The sequence below is a fragment of the Aulonocara sp. 'chitande type north' Nkhata Bay genome, linkage group LG1 (genome assembly GCF_057382095.1).
Source record: "Aulonocara sp. 'chitande type north' Nkhata Bay isolate Kocher_YH1m ecotype deep benthic linkage group LG1, A_spYH_male_GT1.1, whole genome shotgun sequence".
Lineage (NCBI taxonomy): Eukaryota > Metazoa > Chordata > Actinopteri > Cichliformes > Cichlidae > Aulonocara > Aulonocara sp. 'chitande type north' Nkhata Bay.
This window is the reverse complement of record NC_141344.1, coordinates 29,753,502-29,772,643: the sequence shown is the minus strand read 5'-3', so window position 1 is coordinate 29,772,643 and position 19,142 is coordinate 29,753,502. Positions and strand designations below refer to the sequence as shown.

The following is a 19,142-nucleotide window of genomic DNA, read 5'->3' as shown; positions in this document are numbered from 1 at the left end:
TTGAGGAGAGTGTGAGGAAAAAAAGTGTGCTGGAGGAGTTAACAACATACACTTCCACTACAGTTGCCCAACCATTTACGCTAACCAAGCAGCTTTTGGCCTCCTCCTCAGGTTCAGCTGCTGCTGTGGAAGAGTTTTAATCTGGTTTGGTGCAAAGATAGACCGATAAAAATCTACTGCAGCCTGTCTGTGTATCTGAGTCTGAAGCCTTTCAAGGATTGCTTAGACTCAATAACCCTGCACTTGCCTCCAACTCCAGTATCAGATGACCTGACACAAAAGGACAGGAAGACTGTGTGCGCAAACTGGAAAAGAGAGGGAGAAGACTGTGGCGGGGAGATCAGGTAAGGTGGCGTTGGCAGCCGCTCGTCACCACATGAGAAGAGGGACGAGTTTGGGTTCCCTTCAGACATGAGTGGGTCCATTCAGGATGGTCAGTCAATGGGAACTCAATCTGGCCAAGCAGATCCAACAGAGCGTTGCACTCTGGCTAACTGAGAGCTTTAAGCTAGCCCAATAAACAAGGACCTTAACATGAGAAGGAAGAGACTGTGACGGCGAGAGACTGGAGGGTGAATCAAAAAAGCGCTGGAAAGGAATGAATGACTAAGATAAGAATACAGAGCAGAAAAATAATAGAATTAGCAAAAGAAAAGGAGACAGGTAGATAAGAGGGGATGTAAAGAGCCAGGTAGGGGACACATGCAACCAGTAAATCCTTTAAGGTGGTTAGGGATGAAGAGAAGGAGAGTCAAAGTCGCTTTTAATTGTGCTGAAATTAAAGGAGGTTGCTGACTACTAATCCTTGCTCAGTGATTGGAGTCATTTTCCACCTGGATTAGATGGCACTGGCTTATTTGGCCAGACGTAATTATTTGATTCAGTCAGCTTATACCCCTGTGACTACAGCAGTGTGTGTGTGTGTGTCCGCACATGAGTTTCTATTGAACAAAGGGCTGTCGTCTATGTAAAGACACCTAATCACCAAACACAGTAAGCAAGAGAGCGACACACAGGAGACGGAGAGTCAACGTACCGTGCTCGACTCGCGTTCTTTCAGAGGAATGGCCAGGGGCGAGTGAAAAGATGAGGGGCCAGGAGAGAGAAAAGCAAAACACAAATTAGTATGGGTGTCACCAGGATTACTCATATCAGCAACTCAGCAGTATTGATTTTGATACCACTTGGAAGACATGTTTAATTTTCATATTTAAGATCAACAATTATTAACCTGATACCTCAATTGCTGATATGTTAATGGCTTTTAAAGCCTTAATACTAATGGTAAAGGAATGATTACAACTTATGTTGTCTTGTGTCAGAATAAACTATTTTCATGCTGACACAATCAAGGGATTGACAAGAAAAACATCTAAAATCTAATATAAAAATTTTTTTGTCACACAAGCATTTGGTACAAAAACATTTAAAAACCTATATTGATGTGTTTCACTGATTAATATATTTGGCTGGAGAAAGCAGTGCTTGGCAGCTACAGTTAGCCATCATCCCTAAAATGCCATAGGCAGCGTGTTTGTGTGTGGCAGGCTTTGCTCCTCACCTCGGTGCTCCAGGTCGTGGTGGTTCTTCTCATCCTTCACAGGCAGGTGGGCTTGGCTGCCAAGAGCGCCTAGAGCCAGCAGGCCGGAGCCAGCGCCCGTCACGGGGGGGATGCCGGGCGGCTGCAGGCCTGAAGGGTGAGGGGGCAGTTGGACCGGGGGACCGTGGGCAGCGTGAGAGAGGTGCTGAGCCTGAAGCTGCTGCTGCTGCAAACAAACGCAGAGAGACGAGAGACACGACAGAGGACAAGTGGGTCGGCTGGGAAGTGGATCCATGAATGAGCACACTCTGCTGCATTAGAGCTGGCTTTGACGACATTCAGTTGAAAGCCAAACAGTTTATGCGTAATAGCTGCCTGCAAGTCTCCGCCAACATGTGGATCCAGCTCCACCAGGAAATAGTGTGAAATACCAATCACTACTTCCCAGAAAAACTGACAGGTGTTTGAGTATAAAGATATTCAATTTAAATTCCTATTAAAGAAAGCAAATCAGAACAAGGAGGAGCTGCAGCCACATGATATTTACCATTTGAGGCTTGAGCAACACTTGAATTACAAACTGCCCCAAAAAGGCTGTTTCACCAGCGATGTAAAAGTTAGCAAACCCGTGCAGAGTTTGCACACAGATGACTCATAATGTTCCTCCTCTGAAAGGACCCCGACCTCACGTTTGTTCTACACGTCTGGTTCTCTTTAAAAAAAAAAAAAAAAAATCACGCTCTGCACTCATTACCACACTGATACGCTTATCACTGCAAGCTTTACAAATTGCTCATTGTTTTGGTACGTGACCTTTATCTGACAACTGTGTTTGACTCAATAACACGTCACCTGTGGTCGCCAAAAACGATACAACGCTTTTGTTCACTCCCAAACCACTGTGCTTCAATCATAGCTGGGACAGTTTAAAAAAAAAAAAAAAAAAAAAATCAATAGGTCTACACTTGAAAACCTCAAAACCTTTCAACACTCTGGAAAACCAAGCAAGCATGCACTCCTTCAGCAAAATGCTGTTAAGCAGAGACGGCGGAGAACACACACGGCTCCCATGACGCCCTGAATGTGTCTGTGAGAGAAGCAACCAGAGAGGAGAGAGAGTAGATAGACAGGAGTTAAATAGCCACTCAGGCAAGAGGGAAGCAAGTGCTTTAAAACAAGGTTAAATAACACTTAGCACATCCATCAACTGCCTCTCCAAAAAGGGAGAAAAAAAAAAAAAACATGATTGCTATTCTGCTTGCTAGACAGAACTTCAATAAGCTCATCCATACATTCATTACATAAAATGGAGAAACTAGACAAGGGTATATCTAGTGACTTCCCACATTTAAAGGCTTATTTAGCAGTTGGCCATTATTCAGTCAGCTCATTATGCCGAGCTGGACCTGAAATCGCACAATGGATATAAGCAACTGAGGGGTGGCATTGTTAATCGATATTGTACTGCTTTGCCGAGCAGCCTATTTGTTGTGAAAAAAGGGAAAAAGTGAGAAGGGGGAAAAGAAAAAACGAGAGAGAGAGGAAGGGGCAGCCAGAACAAGAAAAGGAGGGAGAGGCAGAATCAGAAAATAACAAGAGAATGAAAGAGAGTGAGCGAGGGATTGAGGCAGGGACGTCCCTATTGAGTGTGCCTAATGAGGAAAAGCGTGCAGGGATCATTATCAAGAAGCCTCATTAGCGAGCTATGGCTGAGGAGGAGGAGGAGAGACGAGGGAAGGGAGTCGTGAGGTGCAGAGAGCGAGAGAGAAGAGAGAAAAAAAAGAGGGGGAAAAAAAAATTTCAGAAAATAAATTGCCTCCAATTCAATATTCATGGATAAAGAGCTGGCTTCCTTTCACACTTATCTTTTTTCATTATGTGTAAATGCCGCAGCAGCTCAGGCAACTTCCACAGGAAACAGGCAATTAAAGTTAACTAGGCGAAGCTGGCTCCCTGCAGAACAGTACTGTCAGGTGGAACAAGCATCAACAGCACCAGCACAAACCAGCTGGCACCCTGGCTTAATAAGTCTGGCAATGATCGCCACATTACCCACTTATTCTGTGCTTTACAACAGTTTCGAGCTCATCGTATCTTCTTTGGTCGTCACAACAAAGACTCTAAGATTTGGATTACAACCTATGTTTGAAGCAGAATACAGCAGTGGAAGAACGGGGGTAACATTTCTGAGGTTAGTCGTCAAATAAAGAGATAACGTTCTGTCAAATGCACAACACCAGAGTCGGGCAGAGTAGAGGCCAAAAATAACCTGACACGCCCCAAGCAGTCCTTTGTCTCCAAAAGGCATCATTCCCCTTCACAAAAAACAGACATTTCATTGCAAGCTAATCATTCAAAACCCTCCTCTCAACACTGACCGTGAAGGCTGGGTAGACGCCACGAGGCGGGTGCAGGTGCTGGGTCAGAGGAGAGAGCAGAGATTCAGAGGTAGGGCTGCACCTGATGGCTATTTTTAATACAATCATTTATTTTTCCTCATTAAATCGACAAAAAGCCCCAAGTGATGAATTCAAATCGGATGAAGACATCACCGGCTTTTGTGAGATGTTAAGTCAAAGCATGTGTAAATTTGGACACTGTAGTCACACTATGTAAATGTAGACACTCTTACTCTGTAATAAAAGACATACGCATAGCCAAATAAAACATGCAAAGGAGAGGAGATCGCTGTTACTGGAGTGACAACAGCAAAACTTGACGCTGTGAAGGTTTATGTCGTGTTCTGCGGATTAGCATTTACATGATACGTGATAAGGAGCACACCGGCTGTAACTGACTTGTTAACCATTATCCCAACTACAATCTCGCCCTGTGTCAAATTCATGGAAATGAGGGTAGGAACATGGAAATGAGTCTGCACCTCTGACACTTGTCAAATCAGACTCAATCATACGCTGCTTCTGGCCAAAAACTCATGCAAAATAGGGGAGAGACCAGTAGAGACCAGCCTTATGATGCTGTAAAAATTATGCTAATCTAATTATTTTTAGCCCTTTTATTTAGGAACGACTTTTAATAAACTACACTACCAAACCAGCTAGAAAATTGACCGATCAGCTTTCCTACGGCATAATGCTACCTAACAGATTTGTTTTTATGAGTGAGGCCCACATTGAAAGAAAAACTGTTTTTGGCCTCAGTCACTAACAGCTATTAAGAGAGGGTGGGGTGGTTCTGTTACGTACTCCATACAGTATGTGTGTATGGATTCTTTACAGTCAGGTTGTCTTTACATGACAACCTGACAGTACAGCAGGTGGTGCCTGCAGGGCAAATCTCTAACTTATGCATGTCTCAAATGCACTTTCTGATCCAACTGAGGTGAACACTCCCTGAGTTTGATGCTCCGAGTGTTTCTGAGGCTCTAATGTTGAGACGCTAGAGCATCACTGCCTCACCCACCCTGTGGGGGCATGGAGATTGATCACCTGCCATCTTTTCAACCCTATAATTAAGCCTGTTTTCCTGAGTGTATTATTGTGTGTGTGTGTTTCAGGCTAGCCCTGCCTATCTTTAATGAAGGCAGGGTCAACTCCTGTTGTGGAAAGGACTTCGTTGGGAAAAACCCCCCAAAAAAAAACATAGAAGCGCCAATAGTGGATAATTACCCTCGGCTCCTGGCTCATTAAACTAAACCGAATTTTAAAATCCGCTGCTCAGTCGACAGCCTCCGATCACCATGTAACCTGACTATCAAAACCAAATACGCATGTATGTTTTTAAGAAAAGCAAATGCAAGATCTGGGCAGTGCACAGGCTATATTTCAGAGTGGATTTTTTGGGGAAAGAGTTTCCCTGTACTGTCTGCTAGATTTAAACATCTGGGATTTTTATTTGATTTTTTTAAAGAAATAAGCTCCAACTGTTAAGTTAACCAATGTGATTTATTCGCCTACTGTTCATATTAACAGCTTTACAAATAAACAATTTAGTTCTGCTTACTTTTTTAAAGAATTAAAAGCAAAACATTGTTGCAGCTTGTCCCAATCATTTGCTCCATTAAATATTGGATTGTAACAAATAACGCCTGAAATGAAAACTTTATTTATTGTCATCATAATTCAAACAAACAAACAAACTTGTTGCACTTTTTACCCATAGCAACAACATAAATAGCTAAATTAAGCTTGTTAAATGACATGACTTAATTATAGAAGCTGTGGCAACCATCAGGGAACAATGTAGTAAACAGTAGGGAGGAAAAAAAGATGTTCCTGTTCTCCCTATTCTTCCACAACTGCCGAAATCTTTTATCCACTACACCTTTCAAATGCTTAGTACCTGCTAAGTTCATGCTGCTGTAATCTCTGTTGTAATCACAATGGCTTGTCCTGACCTGACCACTCTTAATTCCTCGAGCTATTGGGTCAGAGGTAGGGGTAAGCCTGTTGGCTGGGTCCTTTTATCTAATTAAAGTGCAGCCAAAGTGAAATCTGAGAAACACCATGATCTGATCTCCCAGTCTGGACTGTGTTACTATATATCAGATGTTCTTTGACTCTGGCTGAGAGGAGGAAAATCAGAGCGGAGCTGCAACCTGGGTGCTGACGGGTCATGGTTAACCAACAATCAGAAATTACAGCAAAAAAAAAAAAAAAAAAAAAAAAAAAAAAACGCCATACTGACAGCACATTGCAAACATTGTCAACTCAAATAAAAACATAATAAACCACTTGAGACCAGGGCAAGTCTGTACAAGTGAAGAGGACATGATGTTACTAGTTTGCATTCAGTCTAAAAACTCAAATGCCACAGACGGGTGAAAGAAAATTGCTGCAGATTAATATGCTAAGCTACTTTTATCCCCTTTTCACCCCCATTTCCCCTGTGAATCTATTGCCCTTTTCCCCGGTTATTCTTGACATGCGACACTTCGGCCAAAGCTTAGAAAGGTCAAATACACCCGTGAGCAAAATGTAGCACGCTTCAATAATCTACATATCTCTATCTGAATGCTGGTCCTCCTTCACGTATGCAGTTTTGCCTCTGGTCTCGGGTCAAATGAAGGAAGAAGAGGGGATATACACACAGTCAGAGGCAGATTGGGAAGTCCACGTACCCCGATGATAGCATTCAGCTCAGTCATTGTCACCTGCTTGGCCCGTTCAACAGCCTGAGCCACCTGCTGTTGATGCTGCAGGACACATAAACAAAGATTAGATCACTGATGGAGAAGAATAGTTCCCGCCTGATGGTTCATCTAGACAAGTAGACACTTAAGCTTGGGGGGGGCCTCCATAATGCACGATAGTCATTTAATGGCACTTATCGTCAATAAAACAACACATCAATGTACTACATAGCACTCAACATAATAGGAGAATCTTCTACTAGGTAAAACAAGACATAAAAAAATACTCTGTATTGTATGTGTTATATGTATTATAGAAATGCAGGTCAGAGTGAATCAAAGGAACACTGAAACTGAAATCTATTGTCTGGAGGTTTGCCGCTTGAGGCGTTTGAAGGTTTGCTTTCATTTCATTTCCTTGCGCATTAATTCTCATCTCAGTTTTCCAGGAAAGCCAGTTCCTTCAGAAGAACTGATTTATGTGTTTATGTTTGACTATTTGCTCAATGTTGACAGGATGAGCTCGAAAAGGGGCGATATTTTTAGAAGTGGTCAGTAGTTGTTTGACGTTTGAGTCAAATACATTATTTAGTGGGCTAAAACTGTCAATTTAAAAAAAGAAGGGGGGGAAAAAAAAAGGGTTTCCTCATTGTTATGTGCAGTGAATCATCTGTTGTTCCCCAGAGATTATCTGCACAATAGTCATCGTCACAACTACAGTAACAGCAGAATGTGAAACAAATGAGTCTCAGTCTCATCCCTGAAATGCTGCTGGCTGGGTTGACACTCACCTCTTGTGACAAGAATGGCATGATCTGAGCCAGAATTGCATTGAGGCGCTTGGCAATCTCAGTCTGTAGGAGAAGAGACAGAAATGATTAGAATGACATCCTTCCAGCATACTGCATGCCTCAGACAACAGAATAGCCAATAATAGCACTAAATGTTGCAGTGTCCATCCGGACACACCATGTATTTCTTAACTAAACTGGGACCGCCTTAGAACAAATTTGCTTCCCCCTTTCTCCTGCCTCCATTAAGCTCAGGCCTTATTTCATTAAGGCCTGAAATATGCTAATACCATCTGGCTGGAGAAACCCTAATGAGGTCCATACTTCATAATTACGGCCCATACAGAGGGGGGTAGGGCGTGCTGAAGCAGACAGGTTAACTCTGGCCCTATCTATCAGAGGCATCTTTGGTATCGACCACAGAATATTAGCTGGCAGAGTAAGCTGATACTGGAGGGCTCACCATACATGGAGCACTTTACAGTGCTGCATTTGGTCAAATGGATATGCTGTGCTGCCCGCCTACCGCACTTGAAGGTCCCTAGACATTTTGCCCAAGCCCATTTCCTTTTTTTTTTTGAATCTGCACTTTCCATAGAAAGAGATGAGGAAGATGCATAGGAGAGGAACACAAAAGTAGAAAGCAGAATAAAAGAGAAGTGGTGGGGTATGTGTGGGGGTGATGAATGGTGAAGTGAAACCCTCTGATGTGACACTAAGGTAATGTGGTTTGACTGGACCGGGGGAGGTGAACTAATTGATTCTGAGAGATTAGGGGTGGAGGCCCAGCAGGTGTGTGTGGGCTGAAGAGGTCCTTCCCGCCGTTTTATACGATGCTGCACTTCACTCATTTTCTCCCTTAACCTTGTTTGACTGTGAAAGGGGGGGAGGGAGGAGGTGCCAGTAGCTTTCTGCACAGCCTCTGAGGAGGGGGGAGAAACGAGAAAAGAGGGAGAGAAGAGGAGGAGAGAGACCTTTGCTGGCCTGTCAGGAATTATCTCACAACCCCCGTCTGACCTCAGACGCACTGTGCTTTCTCCCCTCCTTCCTCCTCCAAACGCTTCTTCGCACCCCTTCACGCTAATCTCCACTACTCTCTCTGCCCTCCCTCCTTCCTCTTCCTCTCATCTCCCCCCTCTTCTGTTGCTGGGGCAACACTATCTGGCACGGCTGATCGTTATGTAAATTGGGCTGGGGCTCTGACCAGAACAGCCTGTAAAATCATATTAGGCGCAGCACAGAGGCAGGTCATTAAATTGAATTTTCGGCCTGTCGATCTGATCAGCACGGGAAATTAATGAGGGATAACTGGGAGACTGGAAATGGGGGTGGTGATGGTGGTGGGGTTCTTCGGAGACTCATAAACCATCATCATTAGCGGAGGCTGGATACAATGACACATGGGTAGGGTGAGAGTGTTTCAGTATCACACCACTTCTCTGGAAATGGCTGCAAGGGGAGCAACATGGGGCCTGTAGAAATGGCGTTGTGCTGATACACTCGGCTATTAGAGCAACCACCATACAAACCCTCCCTCACGCAGAAAGGCATCCATTTGTTCGGTGCAAATCACCACTTCAGAGCCACCACTTTTAAGCCAAAAAAATAAATAAATAAAATTCACTGAATTCAGGTGCACCTTTGCTTTTTTTGAGTTGTTTAGTACTGTGCTAAAAAACACAGATTTCTCTCAACAATTCATTCTGAAACATGAGCTTAAGCACCAGGTGCTTTGAGAGCTGAGCTACTTAAATATTCCCAAAACCCATGGCTTCCTCTGAAATACCCCCCACCCCACCCCTCCTCGACTTTAAATATTACTTTGGAGCCAGGAAATAAAACAATGGAGCAGACTTCCTTTGCATCCATTTCTGTTGTACTTTCTGGGCCCAATTTATTGCAGTGTCACACAGGACCGTCGATTTAAGAGATCATGAGGGCAAACACGGCTCGCATGTCAACCTGTGACTGTAAACCCCTCAACCGAATCGCTGATGCTGCCAGCTACATCTCATCCTTCCGTGTCGTATTTAGTCACTCAGCTCTGTTCAGACAGAGTTCATGCGTTAAGGAGAGCAAAACAGGCAGATGGCATATCTGCACGTCTTTTTGACAGCCAGCCATTCTGAAGGGTTAAAATAAAAAAACAACAACAACAACAAAAAAAACAAAAAAAAAACCTGCACACATTGATAACAAATCCAATGACTTGCAGCGCTCGTAACGACTCCCACTTTACTTTGCAGGCACTATTTTCCACAGTGCTTTTAGTGGCAGAGATGGGCACTGGAAAGAGTTTACTGTCACTTAAAGCCACTGAAAACAGAAGCCTTTGAGCCGGCAGAAGCTTTTCACTGCAGCTCCACAATTACAGGTACTCAGGGTTGTCTAGTAGCACCAGAGTTTGGAGAGGCTCTCACTCTCACTCTGTCTCTCTCTCTCTCTCTCTCTCTCCATTGCCTGCCCCCCCCCCCCCCCCCCCGGTCAATGGTGCGTTGAAAGCCATTTGGCTGTTTGTCGCTCCAGGCATTAGCCCCCGAGTGGAGAGCTGAGTCTCTGACGAGGATTCAATTGGTGAGGAAAACAAGTGGCATATGATGGTGGGGGGTGGGGGGCGCAGAGATGGCTGTTTGGGAATTATCTTCTCAGCCAGAGCAGAGAAAGAAAGAGGCACTTAGAGGTATCTTGTTCATTACAAATGCATGAAGAATATTTTGCATGTGCATGTCATTCTATTTTGAGCTCACACACACACACACACACACACACACACACACACACTTTTCTGCAGGGGGAGCATATGGAAACAGGTTGTTTTCCAACAGATTACATCTGATTTTGTTAACGCTCAAATCATCAAATACACAACATTTTTTTATGCTTCTTATTTCTGAATTATGTAGTTTACATGTACACACATATTCATGACAGGCCTGTCATCAGCTGGTTTTAGCGAGCGCGCACACACTCATTGTGTAATACTGTTCTTCCAGTCCTTCTAGCCTGGCTATCAAAATAAAGCAGGTCTCTCAGCCTCCGGTAACCTCGTCAAGCTCCCTTGAGACACACACAAACACACACACAGTGTGTGTGTGTTCTCATAGTCAGTTTGTTTTGGCTTTGAGAAAGATCGGCCATCATCACCTTGGCAAACAATTCCAGGAATCCTGTATAAATTATTCATTTGCACAAGCTCTCCCGTCTCCCTCCCTCTGCTCCTCCTTTCACCCTCTTCCTCCAGGAAACGGACTTCACTCTCCTTGACAAAGCACTTTCTCTGTTTCCCTCATTCATTCAACAAGTGAGGAAATGGATATGTGGAGCAAATTCACAAAATGGCTACCCAAGGTGCAACTAAGTTAAGCAGCACAGTAGAAAAATAGAGGAATTTATTCATCAGGCTTTCTAATCATGTGGCACTCACTTTGCCAAAGAGAGAACATTTGAGAGAGAGAAAAAAACAAGAATAAAAAAAATCAAAATGTAGGCAAGCGTACGAGAGATAAACAGGGACCACAACAGAGAACAGAGGGAGCGAAAAAAAAAACAAAACAAAAAAAAAAAAAAAAAAAAAAAACACAAAGCATCCCCCACCACAAAGTCAGCAGGGCACGATGCTGAGGCAGCCTAATGAGCTGCACTAATTAAAATCACTTATTGACAGCAAGCGAGGGTGATTACCTCCACCCTGCACTCTTTGCCATCATAAGAGACACTGTCAAAACAAATTACCCCCCGGCAGACGCACAGATCCCTTTCATAGCAACTATTCAGCTCGGCAGCAGCAGTAGGGGAAACTGTATCTGCGGGAACTTGAATTGCAGTGTTTGTGTGTAAAGACACAACTGGTGCTACCATGTAAGGGATGGGGAGTAGATATTTATGTGCGCCCCGTGTTTATACCTATTCCCCCTCTCTTTTCAATCGCGCTCTTAGTTTATCATTTCTTTGCCACACTGCAATAAATCTTCAGCACAAGCGAAGTAATATGCCTGCCTGCATCCAATAATCCAGCCTCCCTCCGGTCGCACCAATAACAGGGACAGCTGAGGGGCATCTGTTTACCACTCGCTGATGTCACCACAGACACTCGTTCACCAGGGATGGGAGATCGTGTGTGTGTGTGTGTGTGTGTGTGTGTGTGTGTGAGTGAGTGAGTGAGTGAGTGAGTGAGTGAGTGAGAGAGAGAGAGAGAGAGTGTGTGTGTGTTGGGGGGGGGGGGGGGGGGGGGGGGGGGGCATGCATTATTCAGAGATCTCAGTCGTCTCCACCGGGCTTATTGATAAACAAAGGAGATGCAGAGGAGAGGACAAGTCGATTAACCCATTTACCCTGAAGGCCCTCACTTCTTTCCTGTCTCCACCCCTTACCCCACCACCACACCCCTTTTTTTACCCACTTGTTTTGTCCACCGCCACCATCATCTAACCACAACAACCAGCTCCACCCCCACCCTGCATCACTACAATCTCCTTGTTGCTTTACAGAGAAACGCTCAGCAACGTGAAGGAAGGGGGGTGGGCAGCTCCACGATAAACTGTAAACACACCTAGTAAGCGCGCATGCACACACAGAGACACACACACACCACGTGCCTACAGAAAATGTCTACGCTTGATGAATTGCGCAGTGTGCTGCTGTTCCAACTGGGCTACCCTCCCACTGATGCCATTAACCTTCTGGATCTGAGGGCCATGAAGCCTCCACCCCACCCCTCTCCATCTCTCTCTCTCTCCCCCTCTGACAGACTCCCACTCTCATACATCATATCACACAGCTAATGACACAGGACCATCATTCACATCACATCGTTGGGGCGGCGGGGGCAGAAAAGGGAGGAGGGCGCAATGAAAAGACATAAGGGCGCCAAGAGGAGGTGGAGAAGGAGAATTAGGGAGGCAAAAACGACTGAAGGAAACAGAAAGCAAGTGTGAATCAGAGCAAATGGAAATGTAAGTGCAGGAAGATAAAAAGGGGGCAGTCTGGAGATTATGTTCATCTTTTGTTCTTCTCCTTTTAAAGTAAACAGAATAAAAACATTATGCTGATGTGATTTCACACAGCTGACTACAGCCTCGGGTCACATCGTTAGCTAAACGGAGCAATTTTGCTGTGCTGTCTTCAGGTGCAATCTGACTTTTACAGAGGGTTGATTCTTTATTTGGGCCTCTGGTGACTACAGTATGTGTGTGATTACAATATCTTACTCCAACTATTCCAAAAATTCTCTGGCATACAGTCCAGATCAACCTGTGCGTGCATCAAAACTCATCAGGTGAGATTTCTCAGAACAAGTACAGACATCTTACAGGTAGAAGCCACAACTTACAGCTATTTTTATTCTCTGGATTCATGTTAAAAAAACAAAAAAAAAAACAAAAAACAAACCTAGAGCCCAAACGAACATTCTGAGGGAATAAATTGTGTCCAATAGCCAGTCCAAAACACCCCAACCCCACTGAAAACATTATTCATGTTAATTCTCTAGATTTGCAACTCTATAGTATTATAGATTTAAAAAACAAAAAACCCCCAAAAAAAAAAAAAACCACACACACACACACACAGGCCATCAAAGCACTGCTGGAGTTACTCAACTTTTTGTTTCTTGCTAGAGGACTGTTCAGTAAGTCAATTCACTATTGACTACTTCACTACTATCCCATTATCGGGACGGTTTCCACAAAACAAAACAGAAAAGCAAAAAAAAAAAATGAAAAAAAGAAAAAAAAGAAACCACCAACCTGCTTCAAACAGTCTGGACATGACAGACCAAAGATCAACTGGAAGTACACCAACAAATGTGGCCAGCGCTTCTAAACCTAACTCAACGGTAACGTGACATGGAGTGAACTGTGGACATTTTTGATACAGCATGATGCCCAGTACTGGGTGGCAGCTGAACTAATGAGCTTTTAGCTCAAATGGCACTTGGGAGGCTTGGAGAATAAAGCAGGCAACGTATGTGCTCACTCACACACTCAGAAAGGCAAACCGCACACACGCACCATCTTCTCAGAATTTGCGCCAAATACTTCACTTTAATCTTATCAAACCATCCACATCAGGCAGCGTGCCCTTCGTGTTGTTTAGCCTGTCAGCGTTTTCACTACAGGAAGCCAGTATGTGTACGCTCCCAGAAGCATTTAGGGATGAGGGTAGAAACTAAGATCAGGTATGCATGTGTATGTGTTTATATTCTTAATCACTAGGAAGGGATGGGGGAGGGGGGTGTTTTGGCTGTACACAAAGCATCTCTGATATGGCTACATACCTGTTTGTGCATCTCAATGTTAAGCCCGTAGGACATCTCATAGTACTGTAAAAGAACAGAGAGAGAGCAGAAAAAGACATTATAAACTTAAATGAATTCATATGTTGAATTAATTAGAGACAGATGTTTATACATAATGACACCATTCTTAATTGAGCAAAACGCAAGACAGTCCAAACTGCTCTAGACTTTTCTCTGAATGCACAGAGAACTTGTGCAACAAGACAAACAGTGGTTAACTGGTGTGACATCTTATCGGTCCCCTCAAGCACCCAAACAAGAATAAAAGAAAGTCAATCACATGTAGAATAACAACTGAAGCGCGGGCGAACTGACATTAGCCGACGAGGCTGACATCTCAACGTGCATTTTTCAGCCGCGGCAGACGCTCGCCTGGCTGCAGCGCCTGTTTACTTCTACTTGGCACGGCCTCGTCTTTGAGCGCAAACCCCGTCCAGACAGCAAGGAGAAAGCCAATACTATTATTGAAAACAACATTATCTGCTGCTGATTGCCAAAAAAGCTTGCAAGCCCACCAACAGATACAAACTAAAGCCTAGTAGTTTGTCTGCCTTGTTTATCAAACACACAGCAAACAGCTTCCATTTATTGTAGCTACTCCCACCACCTTCTGGTTCCTCACAGGGAAAATAATATTTAACAAACGTACTGCTGCGTTTGGTTAAAGTCATTCCTTTCATGTACAAACAAGATAAGCACGCACATACACAAGTGTGAGGTCTAAGTTACACAACTTGTCAGATAAAGATTGTTCTTTTTTTCTCTTTTTTCTTGCCATGCACACAATGAAGCCTTTCCTGTATTAGCAAGAAGCTTTGAGCTGGCTTGTCTTTACAGAGGCACAGATTTCTTTGTCTCCCATTTGATCATCAGAGAGCTCTGAATTGACTATAATAAGATTTAACTGCACTCTTGGAACTGTTTTACATTTAACCCTTTGCAGCACTTTGATAAGCATCAAGTATTATCTCACTTCTCAAGTGTGGTTTCCATTAAAAGGTGAAAGCTCTGACACATGCAGTGCACAAAGCAAGCAAAATGACATGCAGCAAGTACGCAGGGTCAGATTTTTAACTTCCTGCTCTCTGACTTCGAACGTGATTTAAGCTGCGACTAAAAGCTACTCATCTAGTAAATGCCCCTGGGTGTTTTTGGCGATGTGAAACCCTTACAGACACATTTTGAACTTGCATGCTTTTGAGTTTATAATCAGAAACAATACAGAAACATGAGAACATTTCTCATCTGACAAACTGTGATCAGCACATCTTTAACATTTTTTAATGAAAGGGGGGGGGGAGGAGGAGACCTAAATCCATTTCTTACTTTGATTATCAAATGTAAGTTTTTTCCATTTTCCATCCATTTTTTTTTTACTAATAGAGAGATTTTACTGATATTTCAATAACAAGTAATTATCCAACAAGTAGTTCATTATCGTTGCAGCTGGAAGGAAAAACACACAAAGTCTCCCAATATGTGAGAAATCTCTGGGTGTGACCACATGGCTCACTCTGGGAGAGTTAAGATTTAAAACTTTCACACACACACACAGGAAGCTGTCTGATTCTCTCACACACACACACACACACACACACACACACACACACACACACACACACACACACACGGCAGACCAGTCATTAACCCCCAGTGGGCCATGCTGGGTGTGTTAGGGAGGGGTGGTGGAGGGTCATAAAGAGGACCCCAGAGCCACTGAGAGGAGGGGTAGGGGGGGTGGTCACACCCCACAATCAATAGTTGGACGTTTGACCTCGGCTAGAGTTTCACACCCCCTCCCTTCTTATCCCATGAAAACTCAGACGTGAGTCAACAGTCTTAACACAGGCTCTACAAAAACAACCAGGTTCTTTTCAGCACCTGTGACTGTTCACCACCTGAGGCGAAAGGGAGGAAACGCCATTCAAATCCTGTTCTCGGCTTAATAGCTGTAGTACTCACCATGACGTAGTGACGCTGCATCTCCGTCTTTTCGTTGGCCAGTTTGTCGTATTCTACTTTAAGGCTGGGTGGAGAAGAAAAAGCATTGCGTTTGTAAAAAGGATCGGTACACCGCTGCAAAACGTTTGGTTTTTGTGCGCCACGTTATGATTGCACAAAGCTACAGTAAGGGAACAAAACATCAACGGCTTCTGCTTCATGTTTCCAGGAAGCCGTTGGTTTTTACAGTAGTCTAGTCATTACCTGTGGTACTGGGCCTGCAGGAACTGAAATTCATCTTTGATCCTATCGCAGGACTCTGCTACTGTGAACTTGAAGCCAGGCTGCCCTGGCTGGTGAGGAGCCTGAAAAGTGTGAGATTGGAGATACCACAGGTGTAAATAACATCATCACATAGCTGAGCTCTCTCTCTTGGCACCTCCTCCTCTCCTTTATTTTATTCTTTTTTTTTGATAACACCCCTCAGTCCTTTTTTAACGGTTTGTCTTCTCATTTCCCTTGAGTCTTGGACTGGCAGAGGGAGCTGCTTTCACTCAACTTGTGCAGTGACAGAGATGTGACTTTATCCGTTTGCCATGTAGAGTCTCTAAATCACACAGTGCTGTTTTTTTTACTGCACAATTAACTTTCAGGACCGTAAAAAGAAAAAAAAACACTGATGATCTACTTTACGAGTTCAACACAATCTCAGATCTTGTTTCCAATAAACACCACCTCTCCGTGCCTCTCCTTGCCACAGTGAAGCCCTCAGCAGCACTGATGCAGACCATAAATAGTAAGGTGTGGATCAGCAGCTTCACTCTGACGAGCTAATTAGGCCATTTTGAAGGGCAGCGCTTCTGCATCAATTTACAAGCAGCGACTAAAGACGGGGGACTTACCGGATGCCGGCCTTGTGGATACATGTCTAGTCTTTTTTTCCACACGGGAGTCTGTGTGTTGTTTTTCTCGTGCTTTCTTTCCGTAATCCCAGTGAAGGTGCGGTAAATCCCCGCCACCCCCTCCCCGATATGCGCAGGATGGCGGCGGACAAAGCCTCGTTCTCGGCTGCGAGGCGCACACTCAGAGCCAGCCCAGCGGATGGATCAGCTCCTTTCTTTTGTACCTAAACAAACAGAAAACAGCTGGATCACGTTCACAGCGCCTGAAAGCAACACGAACGTAGAGCTTTATGAACTCCCCGATACACCTTGTGCAAAATGCAGAATAAAGTAGTTTTCTTTTTTTTTTTGCCCACTAATTCTCTGAACGTGTGTACCACAAAACAAATCTGTCGTCTAGATTTGCAAAAGAAAAGAAAGGGAAAAAGAAAACCAAGAGTGGCAGCAAAATGCGTTTGATGCCACGGATCAAATAAATCCCAAAGTTTAGACTTTTGATCACACCCGCAACGACACGATGCGCTTTTTTTTGGCTTTTTCCTCGTAAATCTAACGAGTCGTCTTCCACTAGAGGGTAAAGAAAACACGCAACTGTTGTTTTTGGTGGTCCTGGAAGATCAGAAAACAAGGAGCTGCTGCTTTCAAAGTCGGCTGCCATAAAGCCACCGCCACCACTACTACCACCCGTCTTGTTAGCGGCTCTCTTCATGTAACCCCCCTCTTTTTTTCTTTTTTTTTTTACCTTTGTCTCGACTGATTCCTCTCCTCCTCTCCTCTGCACAGGTAAGAATAATGTATATGAAAAAAATATTATCCACACGAAGCTTAATATCCGGTAATCTGTAACGTTCACCGCAGACAATTGTCCGTCGTCGTTTCTGTTTTTCATACACTTCTTTGCTCTTCTTTGCCCCCTTGAGAGTCCTTTAAAAGCCCCGGTGATTCCCGAGACTGAGAGCGCCGCTCAGTCCGCTCGGACGCTGGAAACCCCTCGACTGGGACGAGTTTTTGACCGCAGACAACTTCAAAGAAAGCCTCTGTTAGATCCAGTAGCAGCTCGAAACTCTTCCAGTAAGTCCAGGGATTATTATTTTGCGACTCAAGCGGTTCTTTTTTTTTTTCTTGTTTAAAATGTCGGCCGTTGTGAAACGCACCGCCAGCCTGCAGTTGGGTACCCAGTTCCTCTGCCGCGCGCTGTACCACACACAGACTGTGCACTGACACGAGGACCCGACTGCCGAGAGAGGGGCCTCGCGCTAACCAATTGGGTTCTCCGGAGGAGTTTAGCGCCGAAGACCAATCACAGCGCGTCAGTCCCACGTGGGGTACACAGCACTGTCGCGTCCTGATTGGGCCACGATATGTGACCTCGCATGTTCGCCATTTTGGATTTGAAGTGACATTCGGTGCGTTCAACAACTTGTTCAAAACAAAGGTAATAATTTATATGTCCGTGCACTGCAGCGGGTGCCCGAGTGTTTCACAATACTACACGGTATGTACCAACGAGCTGTACAATTTAAAACAAGTCTCGTTCTCAAATAGAGAAAATAACCCACCCCGAAAATAGAAGGGATCATTTTAATAAAAGCTTTTCGCCTTCAAAATCTGCTCACTATATGAGCAATTATAACTGAAGCTGGCGTGACCCTGAAAAAGAAGGTTATAGTTTGAAGCTTGACTATTTCACTGCGCTCTCGGTTGAAAAAGAGAGCTAGAGATGCCAAGAAAAAGAAATACGTCCTATTTCTGTGCCAAGAATAATACGCGCTCATAGAATTTCATTCAAGACTCGAAGTGCGCAGATGTGAATACCCCTTCATCTACAGCAGAGTGTCCTTTGAGTGACTTGAATTGATCGACCTATTTCTAACGAGACCTCAAGCATCTACAAGCTTTCCTATCAGCAGCACTAGGTAGGCTACAACACGTCTGCGCCTCAGCCTATCACGTGTTTCTCACTATGCCCTGCCCCACGTGGGTTCCCTCTTTCCCTCCACCCCCTCTCCCCCCACTTCACCGCCTTTCATCCAATGATCTCGCAGCTGTCTTCCTGCGCGGCTCACCATTGGCTAGGGGCTGGAAAAGCTGTCAGTCAGGAGTCCTAGTTGTCAATTAAACCCACGTTGGGTACGGCGCTGACAAATGCCTGTGCTACTCTCCCTCCTGCCTGCGAACAGTGCCTGGAATGGCTGCTTAATTAGCTTCGAATGGCTTTTCCTTTCAGCTCAAACAATCTGTCACTACCATGTGGTAAAAAGAGCCCTGCATAAAACAAAAGCAGGAGAAAAAAAAAGCCAGTAGGGGCTAAATATCAGTTTGATTCCCCCCCTCCCTCTCCTCTTCAACCCCTCCATGAAAACATTTGCTGCAAAACAAAGCTTTTACCTCGCTCAAACACTGGATTCTCTCACTCATCTGCTTCTGCTCTCATTTTCTTCTAAAACTAGATTCATTTGTTTACCTGGGTGTCCATTTAGCCCCTGCATGTTTAAATTTAGGGACCAGATTTTTCTTTTTGCTTGTGGCCTGGCTTTACCTGACCCACATGACATTTATGCTTTGACTGATATATTAGCAT

The 19,142-nt window shown here is 44.3% G+C and overlaps 1 protein-coding gene across 11 annotated transcripts in view; it reads right to left on the bottom strand.

Moving 5' to 3' along the window:
- LOC147339323 (transducin-like enhancer protein 3-B) overlaps window positions 1-17,805 on the bottom strand; it is a 28,688-nt gene extending 10,883 nt beyond the window's left edge. Inside the window, exons 1-10 of one of the 11 annotated variants that reach the window (XM_086292507.1) lie at window positions 17,304-17,805; window positions 16,562-16,785; window positions 15,924-16,024; window positions 15,681-15,744; window positions 13,698-13,742; window positions 7,424-7,486; window positions 6,591-6,695; window positions 3,919-3,957; window positions 1,563-1,766; window positions 1,037-1,096 (exon numbers count right to left, since the gene is read on the bottom strand). In XM_086292507.1, the coding sequence (XP_086148633.1) occupies window positions 1,037-1,096; window positions 1,563-1,766; window positions 3,919-3,957; window positions 6,591-6,695; window positions 7,424-7,486; window positions 13,698-13,742; window positions 15,681-15,744; window positions 15,924-16,024; window positions 16,562-16,585 (705 nt within the window). In that variant the 5' untranslated portion in view covers window positions 16,586-16,785; window positions 17,304-17,805. Of the gene's footprint in view, window positions 1-1,036; window positions 1,097-1,561; window positions 1,767-3,918; window positions 3,958-6,590; window positions 6,696-7,423; window positions 7,487-13,697; window positions 13,743-15,680; window positions 15,745-15,923; window positions 16,025-16,561; window positions 16,786-17,303 lie in introns of all 11 variants that reach the window. The other 10 variants (XM_086292514.1, XM_086292524.1, XM_086292534.1 and 7 more) reach the window with 10 other exon arrangements.
- Between the last annotated feature and the right edge of the window lie 1,337 nt (window positions 17,806-19,142).